At 33.4% G+C, this 27,804-nt stretch overlaps 1 protein-coding gene across 8 annotated transcripts in view; it reads right to left on the bottom strand.

Annotated features, from left to right (window-relative positions):
* PHF14 (PHD finger protein 14) overlaps positions 1-27,804 on the bottom strand; it is a 152,587-nt gene that overhangs the window by 79,545 nt on the left and 45,238 nt on the right. For 7 of the 8 annotated variants that reach the window (XM_052696939.1, XM_052696938.1, XM_052696940.1 and 4 more), the window contains exons 14-16: positions 26,588-26,756; positions 14,599-14,649; positions 14,290-14,411 (exon numbers count right to left, since the gene is read on the bottom strand). In XM_052696939.1, coding sequence (XP_052552899.1) covers positions 14,290-14,411; positions 14,599-14,649; positions 26,588-26,756 — 342 coding nt within the window. Of the gene's footprint in view, positions 1-3,853; positions 8,491-14,289; positions 14,412-14,598; positions 14,650-26,587; positions 26,757-27,804 lie in introns of those variants that run through there. The other variant, XM_052696944.1, reaches the window with a different exon arrangement.

The following is a 27,804-nucleotide window of genomic DNA, read 5'->3' as shown; positions in this document are numbered from 1 at the left end:
CCACTCCATGCATACACACATACAATCTATGCAAATCTACATGCGTGTGTAGCTACATACAAGGTGAAAAAATGGCCACAATAGTTTTGACTCAGAAAATAATGGTTAACTCACAGAAAATGTTCAGATCAAGTCTTCAAAGAACTATGATCCCTACCAGGGTATTAGTACTCTTAAGACCCTCAGAAAGCCAGTTCACCTGACCTGTGTTTGCGTGAAGTGGGAAGGGACATACTTCCTGGTGGCGATGAATGAAAGGGCAAAAGGAATCAGACACAAATTAAAACAGTGCACATTTTAGCATAAGCAGCAGCATTTTTTTGTGTGTGTATTTTTTGTTTGTTTGTTTGTTTTCTCTACTGTGAGGAAGGTCAAACAACAAGAGAGGCTCCATCCATGGAGGTACTGAAAACCCAGCCAGCCCCTGCCTGGAGTGAGTTACTCCAGCTGACCTTGCTCTGAGCAAGGGGCTGGGGATTAAGCTCTAGAGGTCTCTTCCAATCACAGCTGCTCTGTGATTCAGGTTTTTATAAAAGCAAAAACAGTTTAGACAAGCCTTTCAGAACTGAAGAAAATTAAAGTCCTACAGTTTACTTATTGTTCTTTAATGTGAAAAACTCAGATTACCACTGGAGTTTTAAAAGCCCGCTGGTTTTCTTATCTCTTTTTCACAGCCAGTGTTATTAAAAGAACTGTCAGTAGGTACCAGCAGACGAAAGGCTGTTTTTATGTAAATTTAAATAATTTTACTATGACTGGTTACAAAATAACACTTTTTTTTCTATTTCATCTGCTTTGCATCTTAAGATATCAAACTGCTGCTTTTTATATACAAGTAATGGCATAAACTCTCCAAAATGCAAAAAAAAAAAAAAGTCAATTAAATACTAGACTGATGAGCACTGCTCTGACTGCTAAAACTGGCAATACTGATTTTACTCATGCAAAACCTAAAATCTCAACGGATGCAACTTCTCTTTCAAATGAACATTAAGCATCTTTTCCTTAAATGCATTTCTTAACATCCCTTTACAGGCTCACATGCTTGGCAGTTACAATTACTAAGTTTTCATCAAGCCAGAAAAATCAAGAAATTGCTCTCTTTATCTGTCATTTATTATTAAATAGTCTTCAAAACTTATTAAGCAGGGTTATCCTCACCAAAATTTCTCATGCTGTTACTGAATGCAATTTGTTTTTCTTTTTTAGTATCTTCAAAACTCATTTATTCCATTTTGGTGTGGATTCTCAAGTTACACTTTACACCACCCACAAACACCTTCATCCTTGGTTCTCCAAATTTCAGCATCATTGAACAGTAATGCAAAAATTTTCCCCCTTAGGAAGTCATGTCCAGAACAGACCGGAAACAAGAAGTCCACTGAAATTCTGAAATGGACTGTCAAGGTCATAAAGACAGAATTTAAACTTTATTTTAATTGCCTTTTACCAAGCACAGACAACAAGCCAGTGCTCCCTGGTGGTTATACTAATCAGCATGCACTGCGTTAGATGGAAAAATGCACACGATTCTCATCCATTCCCTTTTATATTCTATTTGCCTTAATTGCTAAGCAGAGACAGGATGTGAAATAAGTGGTCCATATCATAAGATCCAAAGAGACATCCATTTTGAGGCTTGGAAAGGCATAATACCAACACAGTATCAAAACAGAAGATTTACTCCTCTCCCTTTGTTTCCCTAGGTAACAACATCAGGATCAGGTGTAATTTGTTGCTGAATTTCAGTAATAAGCATGCTTCAGAAAAGTCTTCAAAATTATGAGATTTTTAAATCCAAAAATAAAAACTTAACTGCAGTTTAGACTGAAGTGTGCACTTTTATTCATACAGTATTTTCTTACCAAATTATAATCAAGTTTCTGCTATGCAATTTTGGTACTGCTATTGCTAGCTTTTATTGCTGCATGAAATTGCAAACTGCTAAAGCCTGCCAAAACAACTTCATAACACCTATTTCATTTGTAATTGCCTTTTGTAAGAATTAGATCTGAAATTATTGTTTAGGTATTATAATCAAATAAATGGCAACAAATTTTTATCAATTAGGTTACATATATATGGATTTTTGCAATTAACTGAGAAAATTCTATAAAATGATGTTCTAATATATCCTAGGTTAGCTATTAATCCACTGGTATCATAGAATTATATTTGCATTTACTTCTATCAACTTCAGCTAAAACTGAACAACATATCAAGCATCAATACCCACTTACCCACTATCATTAAAATTCCCTTTGAAAAATACAAACACCTCATCAAACATATTTCATCATATGTAGGATGCTGAAGCTTTTGTAAAATCCTGAAAATGCTCTCAGTTGCTACAGCTTTCATGACATATGTTCCATCAGTAAAAACCAACTCTACATACTAGCTTCCAGGAGGAGCACAGGGTTAGTTGTCTCTCTTCACTTTTAACTACAAATAGTTAAATTGAATAAATTATTTTCATTTTAGATTTCAATTAAAGAACTGAGGATCTCAAATCAGAAATGACTGAAGAACATTCTGACTTTTTGTCAAACACAGCACGCTTTCTTGACTTCGCTAGTCAATAAATAATGTGACAGCAAACGTGCTCCAACAACTACGTATTTTCTTGCAAGTCACTGGAGAATTGCACCTTTGAAATTTATTTTTGCCCCCACAGGGAAGCCTAATCACATACAATGGCAGTAATAATCATTCAATACATTAAAACTGGATGGGAGAAGGAAAAAAAAAAATAAAAAATGACAAACCAAGAAAACTTTACATGTCCTTAAGAAAAGAAAAACTAAAACTAAATCCATTTTTCAAGGATGAAAGCACATACTGTGCTAGGCAGAAGCATGATTTTTCATTAGTTCCAAAAGCTGACAAAGAATGTAAGAACAACACTTCAGACAAGTAACATTTCCTGTTCAACCACACTTACGTTTATTAGCTTAGATGCATACAAGCTCCTGTATGATATCAATGGGCAGAAGCTTTCTCACTTCATACAAACTTATCCATTTCCAAGTGATAATGCTGACCTTTCAGTGTACTATAGTTGCTGATACTTCGCTCTCTTCTCCAACAATTTATAATAATATATATCAAAAATGACATGCAGAAATAAGTGTACTGTGCTGTATAGCTCATGTGTAAGGTCTCTGTGATTGCTAATTAGAAAGGATGCTTTCCTGAATTATCATACTTCGCATGCAATTACTGCAGAGCAACAACATAAATTAACTTCACAGAAAAAGGCGTTCAATATCGTTGCTGGAGATAAATATATTTCCCTTCCCTGATAATCAGTAAAATTCTATATGAGAAACAATGCACATAGAATGGCTTTGTTTTTGTCTTTAAAAGAGAACAGTTATTTCTGTAATAGAATTCAAATGCTTGGCCACCCTTCCTCTACCTTCCTAACCTAACTTTTGTTTTCTTTTAATGAGAAAAGGGAAAGTCAGCAAAACAAAATGTCACCATTAAATCTTTTCCACAGCATTTTGTGTCAGAAATGTAATGGAAAATGCACACATCATGGGAAAGGTTACTGTTCTTCTAGAATATCTTTTCTGTTGGTTCAGGGCGTATCTCTCTACATAACTGTGCAGGCACTACTGATAGTTGTTCTCCCTAGGCTTAATTTGGCAGTTGAAGGATTGTGGCATTTTCAGGAAACCACTGTACAGTGATTTTAGTGGTTATCTGGCTGAAAGCGATGGTATGATTTAGAATAATTACTTTGTTTACGTGCAATGGTAAAAGTCAGTTATGACATCAAATTCCAGCTTCAGCTTATATTTTACTGTATATTTCCCTAATATGGCAACACATAAAGACCTCAAAGTCAGAATTACAGAAATTTATTGTTCATGTTCCTCAACAGCAAAATACATATGGAAGAGCAGCATCATTCTTAGTTTAATTGACAATTATGAGAAAAATAAAAATGAAAGAAGAAAAAGACAGTTTCACCCAGTTAATCAGAGAACTGAAAATTAATTAGTGCTTGACCTTTACATTATTACAGTAACTGATATGGAAAAAGGGAACGAAGGCTTTTTTTTTTTTCCCCCTTTTTTCCCCATTTCCTTTCTACAGTCTTTCTCTTAAAAGCCAAGTGGAGTTACCAGGAGTTCCTCAACATGAAGTCAAAGAAAGGTTTGAAAATTAAGCTGCTATCTTATTCAAGATAGCATGGCAAAGTTCTTGGAAGTTTTTCTTTTCTGAGCTTCATATGACAACAGCATCCAAAAAACATTTGTTCAAATAGGATAAAAAAAGACATTTCATGACAAAGATCAAGTACTAAAAAAAAAAAAAAAAAAAAAAAAAATCACTTCAAAAATAAACGCCTAGGAAAAAAAAAGAAGAAAAAGAAGAAGGAGGAGATTGTTATAAAGCAATGACGTGCTAAATGCAGAGATACTGAATTCTTGTCTTATTATGGAACCAGATCTGTGGCTTTTTGAATGGCAGATATAAGTTAATAGTTTTTATTGATATGAGAATGCAAAGTCATCACATTTAGGTTATGGTAATAACCGCACTTGCTCTGAAGAAGTCAGTTTTATTAATTGTAAAGCAAAACAAAATCTGATTCCAGTCTTGGATATATGTGATTTAAAAAAAAAAAAAAATCCAATTGCAAAATGCACATAAAAGGAAACAACCATAATTACATAATTACTCCAGATTATCCAGCCGGTAATTTCAATGGCTGCAAGGACAGGGAACCAAAGAAAGATCATCCACAACAGACAAAATTATGGCCAATAGTGAATCCAAAATATAGGAACAACAACTAAAACCTAGAACTATATTCTTTTTCAGAAAAAAATATTCCATTAAAAGATTAATATTAACTTGTGAAATTGTCAAACTTCCATTTAGAAAATTTTATGTGTAAGTCACTTCAGCTATATTTATGTTTTACTACAAAAAATGAATTTCTCCTCTAACATATTCTGCAAAACAGCCTTCTTTACACAGTACATCATGGTGCCAAAGAGGCATTGTAAGAGGAGTTTTTTTTTTTGTCTCCTTGCCTGTTGTTCTAAAAGTATATTCTCCAGTACCCAGCTGTGAAATATCTTAGCTTACAGAATTATTAAGCTAGAAAAGAATAATATTGCATATACAAGTAGATAATCCACAGCTATTCAGAGATCATTTCCTACCATATAGAAAATTTTCAATTTAGTCCCAAATTAACAAGAAATTGCACACACTTTTGCTCCATTAATTTATTAATGAAAATTTGTACTATATGCCATTTTACTCACATCAATAAAAACTGTGGTTGATGCTTACAAAAAAGACTCAAAGGAGTTAAGCTCCCAGTACTTTTATCTACTTTTCATGTACTTCTTCAGTAATGTAAAACGTATGTTCTCTCTGATTTCACATCAAATTTTGAATACTGCAGTTGATTTCTGCACTAATAAGTCAAGCCTCCTACTATTAAAACCCCACACAGATCAAACTACAGATCAAAGAGGAGCAGTAGTAGCACAAGTAAGAAACAGAATCAACTGCATACTAGGATGAATTATTATCATTTACCATACTCAGTTCATAATTAGCATTACTCTTCTGTGGACAGACAGTTACTTTAGAAGATTGACTCTACAGATGCTCAATTGTGTCAAGCCAAAATTAAGGCTGCAATATAGTGTTTAAAAGTGGCTTCCTGCCACTGTCTTCTACCGCGTTCTTTCAATATCTGAACACAAACATTCTCAGATTATAAAATTTCTTAAGTGTTTCAGTTTCATGGTTTCTGTAGCTATGGCTCAGTTTAACAATGCAGAACAAGTGAACTGATAAAGAATTTGACATTTGTTTTTTGAACACTGTTCTGTGAAATGCTCTGATGTGATAACCTTGCTGCACTGAAGATTACTGAAGCTGTTTGGGCAGAACGATGGAATATCTGACACATACAAATGCCAACTGAACTGGATTATTTGATACATCTGACGATTAAAGAAAAAAATCTTAATACCCACAAAAATAAATGCTTCTGACCCTATCAAGATGAGCATTTAAATCTTTTGCAACTATAATGTATTACTAGGAACCAGGTTGGGAAATATTTCGCTAGGTCATCAGCCTCTGCTGTTGCAGATAATGTAATTCCACATTCTCTGCATATTGTTTTGTTAAAGTAATTTTAATCATCTGCAGAGGCGCCTCACACATGGGCATTTTTTTTTCCTCTAAAGAACTCACTACTTAGAGCAAAGATAGTCAATAGAACCTGAGTATTTTGCTTTTTAATTATTTCGGAACTCGGGAGCAAGAAAAAGGTATGGAAGCTCTGATACATGTATTTCTTAAGGCAACCAGGAAAATAAGATATAAATCCTGAAATATCGAGCAGTTTTGGGATCAGGTGACAACTGCCAAATACAGTATAAAGCTCTAATGTACAAATCCATGACTGCAGCACAGACTTAATCAAGCAGCTGCAGCCAGAGAAAAGAATAACTACTTCTGAAAATTCACTCATCAAGTAAAATATTATTAGTCGAACAGAAAGTAATTCTGCAGAAAGATCTGCCTGAATTTCTATTTACAAGCAGTTACTTGAAAAAATGTACTACTTCGAAAGCTCATGATAAAAGCCCACAAACAGTTAAGATCAAGAGACTAAACACCAATATCAAGATCTTCTGATAATTAAACAACTGAATCAAATTTGCCTCTGAAGAGTGCAGAAACTTCCACTATACAGTGGAAGTTTAAAGCCCAATAAAGAGATTAAGGCCCATATACAAGTAATTGAGAGTCACTGGCCAAGAACTTATTATATAACAATAGATAGGTAGACAGACAGACATAAAGAGATAGATAAATCTTGCACTAAACATCAAGGGGGACTGATGACTAAACAGACTGTGAAATAACTGGAAGAAAAACAAGTAGCCATGGAAAAATTAATCCTTGATTGATTTCCGGAGAGAAAAGTAAAACAAAGAAATAACCTTGGGAAATAAAAAATAAAATAAAATAAAAAATAAAAAATCCCTTGATAATGGGAACACTGAAAAAATCTTGTGAAACATTACAATAATACTCCATTACAATAATACTTTTGCAACAGTGAGATTCATAACCATACATTCTTCTTCTACTCTACATATTTTAAAAAAAACTTAATTTCTTCACAGTATTTTAACAGGAAATATAATAAAAATGTAAATACTACTTAAAAAAGAAATTCACAGAAATCATCTTTTCCTGAAAAGTACAAAGATCATTCTTTTCTGTATCTGCACTCGATCACAGGTAAGTAGAATAATCTTCTATTAAATTTTGTACTATCTTGCAAAAGCGTGATTTAATAGCATGATTTAGAAAAAAACAGCATTAGATTATCTTTGTACATACTGCCTAACCTGGCTTTCCTGTTTCTGAAAACAAAGAATTGAATGGAAACAAATCACTTAATCTAGACAGTATCTCTAAAGTTTCTGTTTCAGGTCCTTTCTGGGCAGGTTTTCTTTAAGATCAAGATCATATGGTGTCAAGAATTAAACAGCTGAAAAATGAAATTAGTTACCTGAACATCTGAGTTTAGATTTTTAAATGGGTTGAATTTCCCCAAGACCTAACTGGTTAGACAGTGTCAGGGTAAAGAAATAATCCAGGCTTCAGTCCAGGTTTTGCTTTCTCATTTTCATAAAACAACAGACATGCATATTAAAGAAACCACTTAGTTACTACAGTTAAACAGACTAGTTTCTAATTAATTCAACATTCAAGAATCTGCTATGGATTTCTTGCAATAAAACTTCAAATGTTCCAGGCATATGCAGCTTTAGAGGACTGAGTGACTGAAATACAAATGTATACATATGTGTTCACTTGCTATCTAGCATCAAAAGAAATATCTTTGAGAAGGCAGTAAAATGAATGAGAGAGGAAAAAAAATATGATATGGCGGGTATCTTACGCAATTAGAAAAGTCAACATGCCGTTAACATGCAATCCCCATAAGTTGTGTAGCAGAAATAAACTATGCTAACTAAACATGAAGCTTCCCTTCATTGAAGTATTTCATTCCAGTAAGATAATGCATTTATAATCCTTTGTAAAATCTAAGACTGTTGCAAATTGTGGATAAATTAACTAATATTTTCCTTATAATTAATCTCTACATTAACAGCCTTAAACTACTGTAAATCATACCATTTCAATTATTGTGATAGATAATTTTGTTGCAGTGCATATAAAGCAATTCATTATTAATGTGCTTGTTCTGAAAAACCTCATCTCATCCACAGCTTCAAAACTTGCAGCTAACAGCTAAGGAACAAATCTTTGACTTGAAGGCTGATAGGCACCACACATGGAAAGAAGAGACACAAATGATGTCAAGATCTTCTTATGCAAGACAAATGCAATTAAGGAAATGTGGTGAGCAACAGTTTCAGAGTAAAAATCTTCAAGGACTCAGAACAACTTAAAATATACTTCCTGTTCAAAAAAAATAGAATTAAGGGATATAACTTTGTGCAGTTACGGACTGTTTTTTATTCAGTGTCAATTACCCTAAATACAATACGCACATTTGTAGCATCATTATTACAGATGTTGTATAATTTTTTCAAGGTTTTCAGTTATTTTGTGATTTAGTGACCCTGAGTTATGACAAATGTTATAGTTAAATGTATCCAATGATTTTTTTTCTTTCAGTAAATCTGTCACTGTATGCTTTTATCTTTCTATTACTCACCTTCCCCTTTAAGGCCTGCCTTGATACAGTGACTGCACATTTAGAATATCATGTTTTACTTGAATCACATGGAAATGAATACTTTCAGATATACTTACTTTCAAGTAAGTGTCTGCATTAAAAACAAATACTGTATGCATGCTTAGGAGCTCACTTATCAATTTTATACATTTTTGAATACAATAATCAGTATTCAAATCTGTTTGCAAAAAATTTGGTTTAATATTTTTTCAAATAGAATCCTAGTCTGCTAACTTAACTGACAGTGAAGTGCAAAAAGTCAATACATAAGATGTCAGAAGTACACTTGCTCTAAGTTGTGATATACAGAAATCCAATATCTTATCACATTTCTTTAAATTGGCCAATGTAACTATGATTTGGTCTCATACATAAACCACATTTTAATTTTGTTCTTCTTTTCAAATATTAAATATTTAAACACCAGTTTTGTGTTGTGTTTTTGTTTTTTAAACATCATATATTCCTAAACACTTCCCAAGCACACTAGGAAGGCAAAAGCTAAAAATTATAGATTTGTTTCTTTGAATAGCAGTTCATCTTAATTTTGTTCTTTTACCAAAACAGAATAAACAATGATATGTTAAAAGCACTTTGTGCAAAGTGGTACAATTACTTCCTCATGAAGAATGGTGCAAAACAGAAGGCAAGCTTTACCTATTAGATACTGAGTCATACTTTATCTTATCCGTGTTTCTACTAAATATACTTAAATTATCAAGAGAGCTATTAGACAATACCATAATAACGTTATAAATATGAATCAGTGAGTTATTAGCCTAATTCATATTATAAAAAAAAAAAAAGATGATACTTAAATATCAAGCAACCGCTTTGTAAGTTCCGTGATTCAGTGGCTGTAATAAATCATCAAGGAAACCCATTAAACTTCTCCTCTGCAGACAACTTACAAAGACACGAAAAATAAAACAAAAGAAAAGCATCATTGCATAAACGCTTTCTAAAACAAACAATTGTGGTCACATCTGAAAACAAATATAACCTTTTAAATTGCTTTATGAATGTGTTAGAGATAAGTTTTTACATTTCATATCAAGCTTTAGAAACTCTCCTATATCAAAATGTGTCTTCCATTCCAAGCAAATATTTTCAGCATTTGATTACCTCCTTAAGACTGAGCAGTATATGGTTGTAAGTAGGTAGACTCTGGTTTCCCAGAGCTTTAGTTTAAAGTGCCCACTGTAAATTGCTCTGCCAAATTCTCAGTGACAAAACATATGCCTCGCATCAAATCTATCTGCACCTTGTATTAAATATTTAAAAAAACACTACATTTTACTACTATTCTTCTCAAAATTCAGTTCATTTGAATAAAAGGATATTCAAAATTCACTATTCTCTAGTCAATGATACAGCATCTTTATGGTCATTTATCACTGAATCATGGAATGGCTTGGGTTGGTAGGGACCTCAAGGATCATCAGCTCCCAACCCCTCTGCCACAGGCAGGGCTGCCAATTGCTTAGGTAAGTACTAGATCAGACTACCCAGGGCCTCATCCAACCTGGCTTTACACACCTTCATGGATGTGGCATCCACAACTCTCAGGGTAACTTGTTCCAGCACCTCACTACCCTCATTTGAAAAACCGACCTCAACCCTCTGACATCTATTCTACATCTCCCCTCCTTTAGTTTAAAATAATTTCCCCTTGTCCTATGACTACCCTTGTAAAAAGTTGATTCTCTTCATGTTTATGAACTTCCTTGAAACAGCAGAAGGCCACGTGTTCTCCCTCAGTATTATGATACACTACACTTATTTGAGTGAATTGCTTTAACTTTTTGCTGTCCAACTAGTCTTTTAAATAGTAACTGTTCCACTAATTTCATAACAGGCAAAAAACTGCACAAGTATCTTATTCAATAAAAATAATACACATAAAAATGAATATAATAAACCTAGGTAAAAAAAAAAAAAAAAAAAAAAAAAAGGTGTTGCAAAAGGATTTCAAGATTGTCCACCTATTTTGTGGACAAAACCAGAAAATGAAAACTTTTTATATAGTGCATATTCATATTGGAAACATCTATGTATGAAATCTGACGGTAGTGATTAAAAATAGTCTTCACATTTCTATAAATTACAAGGCAACTACTCACACATGCAGAAGTACTGTGTCAGTATGGTTTTTAAAAAGCCAATAAATATGGATATTCTAACTTTAATCAATTTTTTAGCACAAAATTGAAGTCAATAATGTAAACTTCAGCCAACTGAACTACTATGATTTACGCAAATGAAACCTGCCTTTTCAGGAATAGTTTCAAACCATTTTACAGATAATTATTTAAAGATTCTGCATCCATGTGAACAACAGGTTAAGAGAAGACATAGATAATGAATAATCCTGCAGCCATTCCATGCTGCAAATAAGCATCTTAAACTGAGATTAAAAAAACTGAATCTCCATTTGTCAAATAGTAACAGCTAGTTGAACAATTTAATACTTTTTATTCCAGATTTAGAAATATTCATCTTTGTTCACAAAACGAGTATTTTACAAAACTCATTGAACCGTGGCTGAAAGACTGTGCTGGCAAATTAGCAGCCAATAAGCATTTAACTGCAGTTCAGAAACCACTTAATTATAAGTAGCTTTCTGTTCCATGTCTTCAACTCAAACACATTTTCCAAATTGCAAATGGTATACAAGCAAGGGGGTTCAGGTCTGAATACCTCACAAACCTCCACACGACAAGCAAAGCAATTTACATTTTGGGCATGGGAGAGGAAGAGTGCAGCATTGCAATGTTTGAAATAAGAGAAATAATTGCTTATCCTCCTCTAATGTCTGCTCAGTTAGCAGCCAAAAGTGAGACATCTATGTAACTTTTAGAACATAACATTTCTGAAAAAATGGATTGTTCATGAATCATGTAATTAGCTCTGTCTCTGGAAACATAAGACAGAAAACCTGGAAGGCCCCATCAACATTACTCCTCAAATCTGCAGTTTCAGCAGTTGAGTATTTTCATTTAACTTACTGACCAAATTGCACACTCAAAAAAAAAAATATCTAACCTCCTCCCTAACCTCCCCTTTCTTCGTGAAAGACAAGCCAAAAACAAAATGTAGTAAAGACAAAATATTTGCTGAGTGAGAGACAGATGATAGAAAAAAATAATAATAATGGTTTTCTGAGAAACATTTGATTGTAACAACACTGGCAAAATATGTCCTTCTTATAAAAAATGCTATCGACTTAAAATAACATTAATTTGCTTCTAAAACTAATTAGAAGGATAGTTTATAACAGAATTTTTTAGGGTTTGACACATAGTACGTTTAGTTTAGGTCAGTTTGAATTATTACTAAAATCTTACTATTATGTAATAAACAAGACATACCATTCAATTTCTACTGTGTTTTTAATTTTCAGCCTAAATATATGGTTCTGGAAAGCACTTCTTCATCTCCCTTATATTCTCACTTCTGGTACTGACTTACACAATAAGCCTGATGAAGAAAATTAGCTCACTACCCTTGTTGCAGTAAGGCATGCTATATGCTTCCAGGATTTGTTCCCATAACCAAACAGCTTTCTTGCACTGCTGATTTCTTGCCAACTGTTATGAGAGCAGTACCAAAGAAAGCTGTTTTCCTGTTGCAGAGAGTTAAAAACTGTTGCCACCAATTATCATGTTTCTGTTAACAGATGTTAGGATATCCTGCTTCTGTTTCAGCCTGGTCCAGGGAAGGAACTAGGAGGCCAACCGAGCTGTAGAGTACTTTCACAACAGTTATTGATGTCCTAGAAGTAATCCAATTCAAAAGAATCCTACCCCTAGGAGAAATAACTGTGTGCATCAAAATATGTTAGGGCTGATCAGGTGGAAAGGAGTTCTGCAGAGAAGATCATGAGCTGGCAGCATACCCTTGTGGCCAAGAAGGCCAATGGTATCCTGGTGTGTATTAAAGAGTGGCCAGAAGACTGAGGGAAGTTATCCCACCCCCGTTACGCTGCCCTGGTGAATTCATATCTAGAGAACTGTGTCCAGTTCAGGGCTCTTCAGTTCAAGACAGACAGAGAACTCCTGGAGAGAGTCCACAAAGACAGTTAGGGGCCTGGAATAGCTCCCTTAAGAGGAAAGGCTGAAAAACCTGGAACTGCTCAGCCTGGAGAAGAGAAGATTGAGTGGGGATCATATCAATACTTACAAATATCTAAAGAATGAGCATCAAGAGGATATGGCCAACCTCTTTTCAGTGGGGCCCAGTAAAAGGACAAGGGTTAGCGAGCACAAACTAGAAAACAGGTAATTCCATATGAACATAAGAACGAAATTTACCTAGAGGGTGATAGAGCACTAGAAGAAGCTGCTCAGGGAGGTTGTGGAGTCTCCTCTGGAGATATTCAAAACCCACCTGGACACTTTCCCATGCAACCCACTGAAGCAAACCTGCTTTAGCAAGGGAGTTGGACTTAATGATCTCCAGAGGTCCTTTTCAAACCCTATTATTCTGTGAACCTGTAAAATTACATCAACTTTTACAGTACAAGATACGCTATAGTTACGATATAAAATAAGCTATCTCAGCAGAAGACATCTGTATTTGGGATATATCCTAATTCTAAAGCTACATTTTGCCTGCATTTATCACTGATTCTGACTTTCACTATAAGTGATTCCTTGAATGAAATGAAAACATACAATTTAGAATAAACCCTACAGTTAAAAATACTAATTATATTTGTCCTGAAAGGGGAGACCTTTTCCATAAAAATCTATCTGAATCATAAAGGACCTAAGTAGAACACTTTTTTATCTGAATTTATTATGAGATCATTTTAATAAAAGTTCAGTAGATTCAATTAGAATTTGTTTTCTGGTTGCTAAGCTTCATTATTCTTCTTTCAACAGTTATAGCTTCACAAAGAGGTCAGGAAGCCAGATATAAAGTTTAAATCAGCAAAACTTGTGGTCAATAGTAGCTGCCACTGAATAGCTATTCTACACTTTAATTAGATTCCTGCACCTACTAAAGCACTACTCAAGAGGGGTTTTTTTCAGCTCTATTTCAGATAAGGAATATGATTATCAAACCCTTTTATGATCTGTATTAATGGAGGTAGCATTAATACATTTTTAAAATATGAATTACTCATAATCCAAACTTTAACCCATAAAACAGTTGATAATACTAATTTAATTAGTCTTAAGAAAGTCCTGTTGCTTTACTATCATTAAATTGCTGGTTTATCTTTCTGACCTGCTATAAAACATTGACAATTCACTCTGACAGGAGAAAATTAATTCCTTTGTGTTAGAAAAACAGATTACCTTGGTTATTTACATCTTAATCCACAGTGTAAACATGTTTGGCAGGTCAATAAGTGAATCAAGTCAATGTTTCCGAACTAATGTTTCTCTTAAATATTTTCTTTAAGCACATCTTCTTCAATAAAATCATGAAAACAAAGTGAAGAAGATGGAACTGTAATCCTTCAAAAGGTCAGGAAAAAAAAAAAAAAAAAAAAAAAAAAATAAACCTACCTGACTAGATTTTCATTGTCTCCAGTCCCTTTGCACGTAGCACATTCAGTTCTTAAGTCCTCTGATTTGGGCTTCTTTTGCAGAACAGACTGCCGCTGTCTTCTTTCTCTGGGAATCCGTTCCTGTCATAATAGTAGACATAAGAAAGGAATAGGGGGAAAGAAGGAGAAGAAAGCAAATATTTTCAATTACAGTATTGAAAGTAACATTTCAACCCAAAGTTGTTTTTTTTTTTTTTTTTTTTTTTTTTTTTGTGAAAGTGTTTAAAACAAACAAACAAACAAAAAAATCAAAACACTATATTCCAACCTCAGGTTTTTCTTCATCTGGCACAAAGCTTCGTTTTCGTCCTCTAGTTCTCTAGAAGAAAATATATTTAGATTTCAATATACAGTAACACAGAACATTTTGGCTATTTATTACTCAAAACATCAACAAAAATATGCTTCATGAAATCATTTAAACAATTAACTACAGAACTACTGAGGGCAAACTACAATATCAGATGTTAGATAAATGTACAGCACTGGCCAAAAAGAAAATATAAATAATTTTGTTGAGTTGTGCATGCAGAGTCTAATTCTGAAGAACACTATCTTCAGAATAGTCTCATGAAGACATTTCATGAACTATCCAACTACAAAATGCAGGAGTTTAAATTCAATATGAACACTTTACTACAGTAAATTAATACATTATGTCAGAGTACACAGAAAATCACCTTACTGTTTTCTGTGATCACAAGACTTCATATACAATAAGCTTTTTTTTTTTTTTTTTGTTACAGTGGAATATTCCATATCAGACTTTTTTTTTTTAATTAATATATATTAAAAATTGGTCCTTTAAAATCATGACACACCATTAAATTGACCTTTTGCAATCTAATTTATATTTCAGTACAGGATATGCTTTTGTACAATATTTTCAATATTAACTAGGACAATTAAATTCTCAAAAACATTTTATTAGCTTTAGTTTCCTATATGCTGAGGTACACAGTAGGAGAGATGAAAACAGTTATGTGGCAGATCATTTTTCAATGTAGTCAATTCTGTGATTCTATACTAAGGGACATCATTTAGTGGGGAAATATTGGTGGTAAATAGACTGTTGGACTAGATGATCTTGGAGATCTCTTCCAGCTCTGGTATTCTATGACTCTATAAATCTACAGCATTAAATACATGCCAACATATGGTACAAAATAGATCAGATGAGTAACACGACAGGCAGAAATAATTTCAGTATTGCATTTGGCCAAAAGAATTAAATGCCTACAGTGTTAAGGAAGTCATTCTAAAAAGTAACATACCCATAAACTGTATCAACAATCAAAGGTTTAAAAAGAACTGTAAGTAACTACACGCAACTCATAAGCAAATCTAGTTTCACTTTATCTCTGAAGCAGCAACACTGTAAACTGTTGTTAAGCTGGTAGTATTGCACTATCCCCTTATTTAAGGAGAAAATGAGAACAGATGCATTAGGATGCAGAAAACAGAGACAATTCTACTTAACAACGTCTCATACTTCAAAATTAGCTCTAAAAACAACTTCAAAATTATTATATTTCTTGGGGAAAACAGTCATCTATGAAGTTGTTTGCCATGTGGCAAAAAAATGCACACTGTCTAATTTTTCATTCCACTTATTTTTAACAGCTACTTTTGATGTGAACACAGAAAAAAAACTAGTGAACAAAATCTTAGAATGATCTTAAAAGAGTTAAGAAGCAGCTGGACAGTAAAACAAAATCCAACAAGCTAATAATATAATGCTTTTCCTGCTTAGCCTCCCTTGGAGGGGATTCTTCCTAGTTTCACAGTAAAATTGTTCAGTACTTTACATTATTATAGACATTTAAACATAACTGTAGTGTAAATAAAACTGCCATTTCAGCAAATGCATACATCTCTATACAGTAGACTGTATCTGCTTAAGTTAGTTACACGGTGTTTGCAAAGCTTTTTTCTGCTTTTGAAGAAGAATCAACTCTGTAGTAAAAGGAGCTTCAAGCAAATGTACAACTGATTTGTTTTGTGTCTCCTTAAAAGACTAATTACTGTTAAGATTTTCTTTCACATTTCCGTAAGGAGAATTATTGAAAAAATGTAGGACAGTAGGAGCTTTAAATGCCCTGTAAGAAATATTATTTTCCACAGAGACATGAAGATCCATAAACTGGAATGCTCTCATATTCTAAGCTTGCAGCCATATGTATTGCGTTTAATTCCATCAAGAAATTCCATCAGAAAAACTTAAGAACACAACAACAACGTGAGATTTTATTCCAAGTAATTTTTTTTAGGTATTTCAAAGTAACAGCTTGTTTACTCAGCACATAAATACACATAGGTAACTCTGTAAGTAATACCTCTTATTTCCATGGAAACTACAACTGATATAAAAAGTACAATAACACTATTTGATAGAGCAAATTCTCTGCTACAAAACACACTTTTTCAACATAGGCACTACCATTACCATAGCACTGAACATGCCACACTCATAAAATTACATCTGCACCTGCAGAGGTGATCCACTGTTGTCACCACTGCTGAAGCACACCACACAACTCCTCAGGGAGCTCACTACCACTGTATGCTCTCCATAAACATTCAGCAATCAGCAATGAATGTCAGTAAGTTTTTTCTACATGGAGAAATTCAGTTCCACATCTTTGCTTCACATGCACCTCCATGTCAGTCACCTCATCAGACTCTCACTGCTGCCATCTGTTACACAACAACAAAATGTAACAGAATACTAGTGGCAAGGTTCAACCTCTACTGTCATACCACCAACATCTCCCTCTGACATTGCCTTAATCTCGAAATGATGCATTTTTCACTAGATTTCACAGTCTTCCAGGTTGAATCAAGGGCAGAGCATAGAAAATAAGAATTTAAAGGAGAAAAGTATCAGTAAACAATCCTTACAATTGTCTCAAAGCAGATGCCTATCAGTCTAAACCTGAAAGAATCAATTCATTACAAGTATCTGAATTAACGTAGTATTAGAAATATTGATATATTGATATAACAGTGCATATAAAGACTATTATTGCAATAAAAATACTTTCTACCTTATATGCTAAAAATGGCATATGCATTATCTGCATACAAATACCTAGTCACTGTAAATTATAATTAAACTGAAAGTTTTCCTCTGTCCAAATTAAGCACTGGCCTTACTACCTCCATTCTCTGTCATGAGCAATATGAGCATTTATAATTCCAATAATTTCAAGCCATGTAGGCCCAATTGAATGCAGCTGTGTAAAAAATAAAAAGTAGGAATGAATAATGTACAGTGCATAAACAAATGTGTGAAAGATTCATAACTGGGGTGCATGTTAAGAAGGTATTAAAATAGACAAGAAATCAGTAGATAATGTGGATTCCAACTCAAAGAAGGAAGTATTGTACTGAAAACACTTCCTTACAAAATCAGTTAATAAATCTGTCCAAAATGAAACAAAAAACGTTTAAAGGAAATTTGCCAACAACAGGATCAGTTTGTCAACTAAAAAGGGAGAGAAACTTCTCTGAAGTCTTCAGTGAAAACTGATGTGGGAGTTTCTATTATCAAGTTGGAAAAGCTAGAATTTGGCTAACATTCACTTTCAAATAAGCTCCTTCATTTATAAGTAACTCAGTAACAGCTTGAAAACAATATGAAACATAAAGAACATTAAGAAATACATTGGACAACTTTGAAAATTCTCATTAAAAAAAAAAAAAAAGAATTTGATACATGAAACAAATGAAATACTTTTGTTAATGTCTAGGATTCTTACAGGATCCCACACCTGGGATCAGTTCCAGATACTGAAAGGAGATAATCTGTTTGCAAAGCAGTAAAGAAAACAAAGCAGTAAAGCACAGCAGCAAAGGAAATAGACTGCCATCACTTATAGACACAGCAAGCTGGTGTGTTAGTTTGCAAATGTGAAAGCAGAAAGTTGAATGTGACAGAACTGGTGCATACATGACCCCAGACCACTATGGCTGTCAGCAAACCACATCATTATCCCTCACTCCTTTGTCTGCAAGACGCATGCTTTAAACCTGCTCATCCAAAGACAGCAGCAGAAAGAAGAATGCTCTCTTTTGAGCAGTTTCGCACTCCCATAAGAAAAGGAAAATCAACAGGATTCAGAACTGTTCAAAAGGAAATGGCAATCCCTAAAAATCACAACTATGTGCTCTCCTGTTAAATGATAAGCGTTTACTGAAATGTAACAGGAGAAAAAAAACTTATACTGTCATCTTTTTCTATACAAAGGTCTCTCAGCATTATAAAGAAATTGAAAATGAATGAAACATTGGGATCATCTGTGGTCAGCAGATGTGGTGGCAACAGTTCAAGTATACATAACGTGAAAGCAAAATAGTATAGCTCTGGCTTTGATCAGCTCATTTTTTATTTTTTAGTAAATCAATGGCAATTTCTGAATGACAATTCCAGAAAGTTGTTTGAGAAGATGTATTTAATGTGCGAGAGCACATTGATGACATGTAAAAGCACTTAAGAAAGGTCTGCTTTCAGTTTCACCTTTGCTTACTACATTAATTGGTTAGAATTTCTCTTTAATATTTTCACATAAGCACTGTAAAGAGGCCCAGTACATCTGCTTATGCAATTTTATCTGTGCAAATTCTGAGGTTTCACTACATTTGCATTCACTGCTTCTGCTAGTAGACAGGATTGATGCTCTTTACTATGCTGGTGATTCTGTACCTCAGGACTGTCAAAGCAGTAACACTGCTGTATTCATAGGGCTCCCTTTTGTCACTGAGCTGCTAATATAACTGATAGTGATGGCACCACAAAATAATACTTTTCTGTATTATGGCAAGCACAGGAAATTCATTCAGTACTTCAAGTGCTCCTGGAGTTTTGAGACACGCTGTATCACATAATGGCACTATTAGGAAGGTATGCATTTCTGTCTGAGAATTTCATATAAGTAATTCAAAACTAGTCAGAGAGTTCACATTACAAAATAGATTACATTGCTAAATACCTGCCTCTTAACACTATTGGTACAATACCAATTTCTTTGCTGTCTAAAGTTTGGAGACATCCTGTGTGGAAATCATATATATAAAGATCCAAAGTCTACATAAAACAAATGTATCAAGGTATGAATAAAAGACTGCTAATAAACACAAAGTACCATTGATCACTGATGAATCTTCAATAATGCTATCAAATACACTGCACTACAGCAAGTAAAAAAGGAATGCTACGTTTTATAAACTGTAAGTAGGTTTTCTAAACAAAGAACTGGGAAAACTTCTAACACTTTCAGAGAAGAAAAGTAACTTAATGAAATATTAAGAGCACACATAAAGCAAACTACAAGTTTTCAAAAGCTTGTGAAAAAAAAAAAGTTGAAGCTGCACAGCTAATGTGATCTTCCACATTTTATAAAGATGATAATTTTTAATCCATGTCCCCCAATCTTCATTAAGCGTTCAATGTTTCCAATATCCTTTGCTAATGGAAAAGTTATAATTGAGACAGTTGCAGAAAAACGAGAAACACTTTTGACTTCGTTCTGTTTAATGGAAAAAAAAAAAAAAAAAAAGAAAGAAAAGCTACTGATAGAATCACAGAGGCATAAAATTACTTTAAAATAAAGGTAAGGACAGTTAATTTAGACACCAGATGGCACACTCGCTCAACACAGATCAAAGAGAATACCTTGAATGGTAAACTTTGGTATTTATCAAAATGTATCTCTGGAATAATTATTTAATTTTCTGTAAAGCTGACAAATAGTAATAAAAAGGGAACTGCCAAGCAAGAACAACAACAACAAAAAAAACGGCAGTAAATCAATACATGATTAAACCAACAAATAAGTCAACCATAAAGCTTAATTACAGAGACTTCCAATTTCCTCTAAAAAGGGGCGACCCTTTTTAGTTTCCTCTCTTGTAAGAAATCTTGTAGGAAATTTTTCCAATATTCCTGTCCCTATGCTGTGAAGCTTTACTACCACTGGCAATTAACACTGAACTATTGTTTCTAAGAACTCAATATAAGAGTTTGAGAATTAGAAGGACTATTTCACATCCAAAAGGCAAAAAAGCAAAAACAAAAAAAAAAAGAAACCAAAAAACCTGAAAAAACAAGTCAGTTTGCTGATGTGAAAGAAATTCTTTTCTGTAATAGTTAACTTAAATATCTACTTTCACAAGGTCTTACTTGAAAAATTGCCATATATCTATGGTTACATCATCCAAATATCATTTAGAGTATATCCATCTTTTTATGTCTTTCCTAGTAAAAATAAGTTACCTGTGAATTTCGTTTCTTAAAAATACAAATCAAAATATTAAAAACAAATAACCCATCCTTCCCCAACCCAAATAATCTTATATAGTCCATTCATTTCAAACTTTCTTGAAGAACTGCATTACTTTATTTTACTTTCTGACTTTCAAGCCCAAACAAATAGTTAATAACTATCTCAGTAACTGTCAAGTATTCATGTATTTGGCAGGCTGATAGATCTAGGTTCTGCATGTTTGAATTGATACACCATAGATTGGTTTGAACATTAGTATTTACTATTAAGGAGTAAAAAATAAAGGTAATTCTTTCTTATAAACACCTTCAGTTTCAGAAAAATGAGGAACTCCTGATTTTTCTCATGTTCAATTAACAGCAACTTCCAAGGTGAATACTGCAAAGGCACAGCTACCTGATGATAGTTGCTTCATTTGGAATTCTACTCAAACTTCAATGAGCTGATCAATCACTGACAATGTCAACAAACACGACAGATAAGAGTTGTAATATCATTTGCTGACTCTATGAAGCCCTGAATACTCAAATTGGAAATGTTTTTCCTATTTTCTTTCTGTAACCATCCCTTATTCAAAACTTGTATCTATGACATCATGTAATTAAATTACACAATAGATGTTTGGAAAGAACTTGCTTGAAATACTTAAGTTAAACACAAAATAGCAATTGTTTATCTTTTAATACCTGTGGTAAGAAAAATAAAATAATTACTCCTCTTTTTGTATTTCAAACAAAAGCAAGAAATATTAACTTATTCTAAATTATACTATTTATTTCTAAAACAAAAGCAAAGTACACGACAATTCCCTAAGCCGAACAGAGTTTGTAGGTGCTCTGTCAGTATTTTTATTTCCTTTTAAAAACTAATCTGCTTAAAAGCGTAGCCCCTCAGGCACAGATTTGTTTTTCTTTCATGTTCCAAACAATGAACAGCATACTGCCGGCAAATAAAATAATTCTTTTCCCCAAAACATGGAGTTTTTACTGCTTAACAGAAAACCCACTGTCTACTCATTGGATTTTATACAGAGTGATTACAGGAAAAAAAAAAAAAAAGTTATCAGATTTTCAGTTTTCAAGTAATGAAAATAAGAAAATCAGAAGATGGAATCATTTCTAAATCCCTAGAGAAACTATTCGATGTCCTAAATCCTTTACAAAAAGGCAACTTCTCCATTTCAACAGTGGGCAAATGTTTGCATTTAAGAGGAACCAAAAATGGAATCTATACACACGCACACAAATGCTAATATGCTCATTAAGAGTACCCCAGAATTACAAAGAAATGCATTCTCTACCACCTCTTACAACACACAGCCAGCCCCAGCTGCATAGCGTTGCTTTAAAAGATTTGACCTTTCTTACAGAAACTCCTTTATAATGCCAGAAGGCTGCATGTATACTAGATAAACTGGATACTTTCAAGTAAAAGAACTACTGAAATTACACTTAGATATTTTTTTCAAGGGACAGAAGCAGCATACTCATTTTAAAAAGAAATACAATACCAGATTACCAAAATTATTTAACTGATGACAACTTGGGTGAACAATCACCTGTGCTTTCTTTTTCATTTGAGGATATCAAAGGAAGCTACAACTTATACAAAGCTGATTTGTGTTAATAAGGATAATCTTATGAGGGCTCTCATAAACTGCACATACATAATGGTACAGAAGAACAGATTAATCTCTCAGCTTACTGTTCTAAAGTACTAGCTGCACCTCTTAGAAACACATATTATTAGACAGTCTTTTCTTTTAATCTTTGTAACAAAAACATCCAACATGAAAAAACTATAGGTTGAGAGCAAACATTAAAACACACCTTCAGCTTTTTTTTTTTCACAAAAAAAAAAAAAAAAACAACAGTGTTGAGATAGCTCAGTTTATGCAAATTAGCTATTCACTAGCAGCAGCAATAATGATTTATGAAGCTTATACAAGTATGAAATTGGAATTACAAGGATTATGGATTTAAATAGAACTAGTTTGAAAAGTTATCTACTGAAATCCAGAAAATTGCTTAAACAATTACTAAGATTACTGAATAAGGCTTGAATTGTATAAGCAAAAACACTGCTTATGTTGTGTCTGCAAACTCAGCTCTTATACAATAGACTGAAGACCTAATACCTAGTCTATTCACACTCAATAAACATTTGTTTGGACCCCAATTCAGAGAACTTTGATTTTTAAATTTACCTTTGAGCATTTATGTATGATCTCACATGATCTTTTAAGGCAAGTTTAAAGAAAGAAATGCGTTCTCATAAACTTCCTCTTTCACGAAAACATGCTAGGCACTCTCTCCAAAACAATGCAGTCCGAAGGACTGCACATTCTCAATGGTGTCTCATTTACTTTGAAATGGTTGCTCTTGACATAAATGTTCTTTGATACAAATACTCCAAACCCTGTGAAACCTAAGAGACTGAAATATTAGAGTATATTTACAATATTATATAGAAGCTGTGAATACCAGTGTATTCCTAACTGCCACTGGTCTCTGGTCCTCCCAGTTCAGATTTAAGATTAGGCTGAACAGTGCAGTCCTAGTAGAAAACCTACATTTTCATTAGTCTCTACTTCCCTCTCAACCAGTTGGAAAATAAGTATAACTCACAGCTCTTCCCAGCCCAGCAACTAGTTATGAGCCACGTTTCTGCACAAGCAGACTGAAGAAAGAAAGAAACGGCACCTCATTAAAAATAACATAAAGCATTCCATTCTAAAACTCTGCTAAGAAGCAACTTGAGACAGACTTAAGGCTAAGCAGTTAAGACACTCAAAATGAGAATACCCTGAAAATACTTCTAAGTTCAGACAAAGCAAAGTAGAAGAGATGATACAGGTTAAGGATGATACAGAAGTTCAATAGATGTATTAGTCATTGTTAACTTAAATACACATAAATAGATCAAATAAGAAACAATAGTATAATTCTTAATATTTCCCAATTGTCATCTTATTCTTCATAGCCAGATGGAAATGTGAAAAAAAAACAAACAATCCTATTACAATTATTCTTGAAAAAGCCTGTATTTTACCATGTCTACCAAATACTAGTTGCAAGACAAATTAATAATAAAATTTAGAAGAAGATTGTCTATTTAATATAGTACAGCGTTAGATGTACTTAACATCAAGAATTAATCACTTATTCCTACAAATGCAAGTAAAATTGTTATAGATATCAGTTAATACTGCCTAATCCAAATTTATCAAAATAAAAATAGTACCCACAATTTGTGTCAAAAAAAAAAAACAAAAAAAAACAGTCAAATGCAATAAACGGCTATAATTAAATTGAAACAGGTAAGATACATTCTCTTTCCTTGGGGTATGTAACACCAAAACAAAAGCCTTCTCACAGTTGAATCAACTGAAAATAAGTTTATGCAAAACACATGGAAATTCCCTTAAGAGCAACAAACATACAATTCAACAGTCTCTAATTGCACTTGTTGATTATAACTGTGCACAAAGATGATTACACACTGCTAGGTAAGTGGGCTTGCCAATTTATTGCAAAACAAAATTAAATTGAATAAAATGTTCAGAGATATTAAGATGAGAGAACTGTGAAATGAACATATTTTCAAACTATTCATTTTTTTCCCCTCTGAATTTTAAAATATTTACACCAAGTAAATATACAAAGAAATACACAAAAGAGACACCAAGTATCTGGTCATCACTGTTAAACCATACCACAGAGAAGTTCTCTCCATAATCAGATATAACTTTCCTTTCTAACAACGAAGGTATCTGGGAATCTCATACAACTTGGAGGTGTCTACTATGTCTTCCAAGATCAACACTTCTCATTTTGTTACACCACCTCAATGTATTAGTCTCGTTAAAGAATTCAGCAGATTTCAGAAAAAGAAACAAGCAAGGTATCAAGACTGAAGTTTCTCTTCCACAGTTAAGCAAAAGGCAATACTAGTGAAATGAAAAATAATAAAAAAAAAAAAAAGAAAAGGCCAGTACAGGAAAGCTAAACAATCAGAACTAAAGAGTTTAATCAGAGATAACTTTATAATACGACAACGTATCTTTCAAATTTGTGTTTTGTAGAAAATTAAAAGACTGGAGAGAACTGAAAGACACCCTAAAAATTCAAACAGAGGAACAAAGTATTTACCAGATAGGTAGCCATAATTCTTCTGCAGTGGAATGTTATACTTTCCCAACATACTAGCCCATTCAAAGTAAATTTTAGCTGTGTGTTATGTACTATCATGGGCGTTAACAGGGGAGGTACCAGATTCCCATGCAGCACCAGTGACAGATCACCACAGTGAAGGATGCACTTAAGAACAACTACACAAACTTCTCTGCACTTACCACAGAAGAAACTGGGCCAGTATCACATAAGCAGAGTAATAAACTCACATGGTTCCAGTTTGGTTTGGCCTAGTTCCATGACTAATATGAGAGAAAATGTGCTACAGGCAAGACAGCTAGGAAGCACTCACCGCAGAGACAAGCAAAAAGAGAACAGTCTTGTGACTCTCAGTCAGTTTTTATCTTTCCTTCTCAACGGAAAATGGAAATGGAATAACAAAGTCTTCTGAGAACTGTAGTTTCTACTCTTCTGAGAAAGGTACACAGAACTACTGTCAATCCACAGAACTACAGCATTAGCTCTAACTCCCAGTACAGTACATGATGTCATGACATGGAATGCCAGTAACAAAAATCATAAAATCACAACATAGAGCAAGATTGCTTTCCTATAGATACACATACTATGCCTTCTATTCACCCTGCTATTACTAGATAGAATGCCTTTCCTGCAATACTTTTATTTCCCATAATCATGAATCTCTAACCCCTACCACTATATTAGGTTTAGACATGGGAAAGAAGAAAAATGAGAGATGTTAAGAGTTCAATAAACAGGAAGACCAGATTGTCTCTCTTCTGTATGAACACGACTGCAGTCAGTCTAACTCATCCAGACTACTGTTAAGAACCTAATGATTCTCACATGTAAGAAAAAAAAGGGAATTTTCAGTCAATGATAAGAAAGGGAACAAAAAAAGGTTTCTGCTCTGTAGATGCTCAGTTATTCATAAAATTTAATTTTGTAAATAGTCCAAATAGTTACAGCTAAATTAATTGTTTTGGCTTGAGTAAGGAGTTGGACTCATTGATTCTTATGGGTCCTTTCCAATTCAGGTTATTCTGTGATTCTACAATTCTATTCTTAAAGCTCTAAGCCCACATAAAAAACTTTGTTGCATGAGTAGAACAAAATTTTAAGCAGTAGAGCACTAGAAAAGCACAATGGAATACAGAGATTAATGCTAAATTCTACTCTCAAGTAAAAAAAGTATTTCTTGAGCCTAAGAAGCAACAGTTCTTCTAAAATAAATAAATAAATAAATAAAGCAAGCAAAAAAAAGAAACCCAAAACCCATTACCAAACAAAAATGAATGAAAAAAAACTCACAGCACCATCCAGCAGAAAAGTTAAGAGCAAACACAGTGACAAGGAAGTGACACACAAGGTCTTGTGATAATTTATGCAGTGAGTTTGGAGGTTATTCACACACAAAAAATAAGTTACTTTTCAATTGTAACGTATATCTACCTGAGCATATGAGAACAAAGTGCCTGCACTATTAAGGCAAAAAAATACTTGTAAAGGATAAGCTTAAGTGCAAACAGAACCTTCTGTTTTTCTGTAATTAACAAGGGCCTTAGAGAGCAAGATTACTGGAAAAGCTTGCACAACTCTTCAGTTCAGAGTTCTGTATCACACATGATTATTTACTTTAGCAAAACTGCATTTTCAACACACATAATAAAGTCTTATTCAACATTAGACTTAAAAATTATTATATCCATATTTTTATATTTAAAGTTATTACATAATATTCAAGATGCCCAAAACATAAGTTATTTTAAACAAAACTATTATGAATACAAAGTATAACAGTAACTCAGCTATTATTTACCGTATTTCTGATAGGAATTTTCTTCGGTTCTGGTGGTACATCCTGAGGAACAAATTTCACTGGTTCCTTAATCTGCCTCCGTGATCTTTTGGTCCCATCTGGTAAGGTTTCCATGGCAATATCAGCTTCCATGTCACTGCTACCTGCCTGGTCACACTCTGAGCACTGCCTGCAAAGTGAAAGATTTTTTATTTAAAACTGCAGTCACAAAAGCACAAAAACAAATGTTTTTGAGGTAGAAAAAAAAAAAAAAAAAAAAAAAAAAAAGAAGGGTTTGGGTTTCAAAGAAGTTAGTAGGGCCAATAGCAACTAAAAGAATCTCTCAAAGGCATGATAATTTACTCATCTGCGCATAAAAACAGCAAAATGCTCTGTTGCTGTGCTGTGCTTTTTTTTTCCCCGACAGTTCTTGTATTATGAAAAACCAAGATTTTAGAAGTAGAATAAAACCTTGTTTCAGTATTCAAATTCTACCATATCCTTACTTTTAACTGTATTCACTCACTTGTAATCTATCAATTATTGAAAACGCTGCTGTAGTTTAATCTCTACAATGATACACTGATGACATCATTCTGATGAGTGGTCTTGAGCAGCAGGGATTTAGAAAAAAATATCCACTTTGAAAATCAACTGTAAAATCTATTTCCGAAGGGAGAAGATTTTAAATCTAAGAAAAAGTTATGCATTAACAATCTTTGAACGATATGTTGAAAAAATATGCCTGTTGAATTTCTGAGAAAGTATCTAATCACAATCTGAACTTCAAAGTATACCTTGTCTGAGGAAATGCTATTTACAAGCTCCAAGACAGGAATAACAAGATGGGAAGTCATCAAGTTTTGTTCTCATTTGCAGAAATGATTCATTTTACGCAAAGTCATAAAAGCAGATGGTAACTAAAAATACCATGAATATAAATTTTCATAAATGAATATAAATTTTTCATAAATGACAATTTAAAAAAAATGATATCCCGATGGAGGATGGGTAAACTGATGATAAAGGATTTGCATTTTTTCCTCACATATACTTTTCAATTCAAACTATAAAACCTCTCAAGCAAATTCTAATTCATCACTGTTTTTGTATACTCAAAATATTTCTTTAATTGTATTAACTAAAAAATGAAAATATCCTGCTATTGATTAGCATTAAAAGGGATACATACATTATCTAAATGAAGTTGCAAATTTGCTCTGCAAGGAGACAAACCA

The sequence above is a fragment of the Tympanuchus pallidicinctus genome, unplaced genomic scaffold (genome assembly GCF_026119805.1).
Source record: "Tympanuchus pallidicinctus isolate F22 unplaced genomic scaffold, pur_lepc_1.0 scaffold3, whole genome shotgun sequence".
NCBI classification, from domain to species: Eukaryota; Metazoa; Chordata; class Aves; order Galliformes; family Phasianidae; genus Tympanuchus; species Tympanuchus pallidicinctus.
This window is presented reverse-complemented; position numbering and strand designations above follow the sequence as displayed.